This window comes from Cariama cristata, unplaced genomic scaffold (assembly GCF_000690535.1).
Source record: "Cariama cristata isolate BGI_N322 unplaced genomic scaffold, ASM69053v1 scaffold14168, whole genome shotgun sequence".
Classification (NCBI taxonomy): Eukaryota; Metazoa; Chordata; class Aves; order Cariamiformes; family Cariamidae; genus Cariama; species Cariama cristata.
This window is the reverse complement of record NW_009630758.1, coordinates 11,900-13,741: the sequence shown is the minus strand read 5'-3', so window position 1 is coordinate 13,741 and position 1,842 is coordinate 11,900. Positions and strand designations below refer to the sequence as shown.

Here is a 1,842-nt window from a genome sequence, read left to right as displayed (position 1 = left end):
CACCTCTCAAACCTGTCCAGGTCCCTCTGTCCCCTTCCTCCAGCGTGTGGACCACACCACACAGCTTGGTGTTGTCGGCAAACTTGCTGAGGGTGCACTCAATCCCACTGTCCATGTCACCGACAAAGATGTTAAACAGCGCCGGTCCCAATAACAATTCCTGAGGAATGTCGCTTGTCACCGGTCTCCACCTGGACATTGAGTCATTGACAGCAACTCTTTGAGTGCGACCATCTAGCCAATTCCTTATCCACTGAGTGGTCTATCTGTCAAATCCATGTCTCTCCAATTTAGAGACAAGGATGTCATGTGGGACAGTGTCAAATGCTTTGTCCAAGTCCAGGTAGATGACGTCTGTTGCTCTTCTCTTATCCATCAACACTGTAACCACGCCTTAGAAGGCCACAAAATTTGTCAGGCACGATTTGCCCTTAGTGAAGCCATGCTGGCTGTCATCAGTCACCTCCTTATTTGCCACGTGCCTTAGCACAGTTTCCAGGAGGATCTGCTCCATGATCTTGTCAGGCACAGAGGTGAGACTGACTGGCCTGTAGTTCCCCAGGTCTTCCTTCCTTTCTTCCCTTTTTAAAAACGAGGGTTGTGTTTCCCCTTTTCTAGTTACTAGGAACTTCACTGGACTTGTAGACACTTAGAAAATCTTAACAGAACTTTGATTCAGAAGGGAGCTCAGGACAACATCAGTTGATGCTACCTTTTACAGTCATAGAGCAATGTCTTGATGGTATCTACAAGGGGCATAATTGCACTTATCTGATATTTCAATTTCAGGTTTATAGGCACTTTTGAAAGCTGGAGGTGTGACACGAATGTTAACGCATCCTCCGGTATTCACTAGGTGCAGCTTATTCTCAAGTCAGAAGTGGTTAAGTAGCAGAGACAGTTTCTTGTGTTAGAAAAATTACACTGAGTCCACGTAGTTCAAGAGCACTGAACAGATTTTCCCACACTAAACACACTTTTCATCAAAAAAAAAAAAATGATAATGTTGCAAAGGGTACTGTGCCGAAGTTAAACTAGTTACCCCACTAACAGGTAACAGCAGCATATGCTGTCTACAACATTTCTGAAGCTCTATTTAAGTACAAATGCATATTTTGGAAGAATTTTCTCTATAGCTCCTGAATTGCGTTATTTTAAAAATAATCAAGTTGTTATTTCTATAATTCAGAACAAGGAACCAACAGAAGTCAGGACAAGAGACTTGTATACAACAGAGTGTGTAACTGACATATGATTATAAACAAGTCACTGCCTTTCTGATCTTAATTCTGCTGTTTGAGAAGTGGGTATATTTTTCACTTCCACTCACCATGGTATAATTGTATAAATTATCAGGACATAAATTTGCCTGTAATCTCTTCTCTTTGCTATAATACCGAGCTTGCTATAAGTGTAGGATCCTAGTCCTCAGGAGCCAAGCTGCTGGAAGGAATAGTGTTGGAGAGCTTAGTGCTCTCAAATCCCAAGATAAATGGAGGTATCCTCAAAGGAGAGTGTTAAGGAAGGGAAGTCAATCACATTACTTAACGAAACTTCCAATTGCTTTGCCTCTACCATCAGTACTCAGTGCGTGCTATGGTAGATTGACTGATTTTGGCCTTCATGATTGATAATGGCAAAGTTCACTTCCAAAATGAAGGACAGACAAGCTGTTATACAGCATGTCAACTGTCTTCAGGGCAGGGTGTAACTAGCCTCATGAATATGAACACTAGAATACCAAACTTCAGTTTTAAATGATGCATAAATATTCAAAAACTCACCAATTCTTCCCTTCTTGTGAATGTGACCAGGCATGATACCAATTTTACATTCTCCAGG

General features: G+C 41.7%; 1 protein-coding gene across 1 annotated transcript in view; it reads right to left on the bottom strand.

Annotated features, from left to right (window-relative positions):
* Nucleotides 1-1,784: 1,784 nt before the first annotated feature.
* LOC104165914 (succinyl-CoA ligase subunit alpha, mitochondrial-like) overlaps nucleotides 1,785-1,842 on the bottom strand; it is a gene marked incomplete at its 3' end in the record, with an annotated part of 7,217 nt that continues 7,159 nt past the window's right edge. Inside the window, exon 5 of the mRNA XM_009705689.1 lies at nucleotides 1,785-1,842. Within this exon, the coding sequence (XP_009703991.1) occupies nucleotides 1,785-1,842 (58 nt within the window).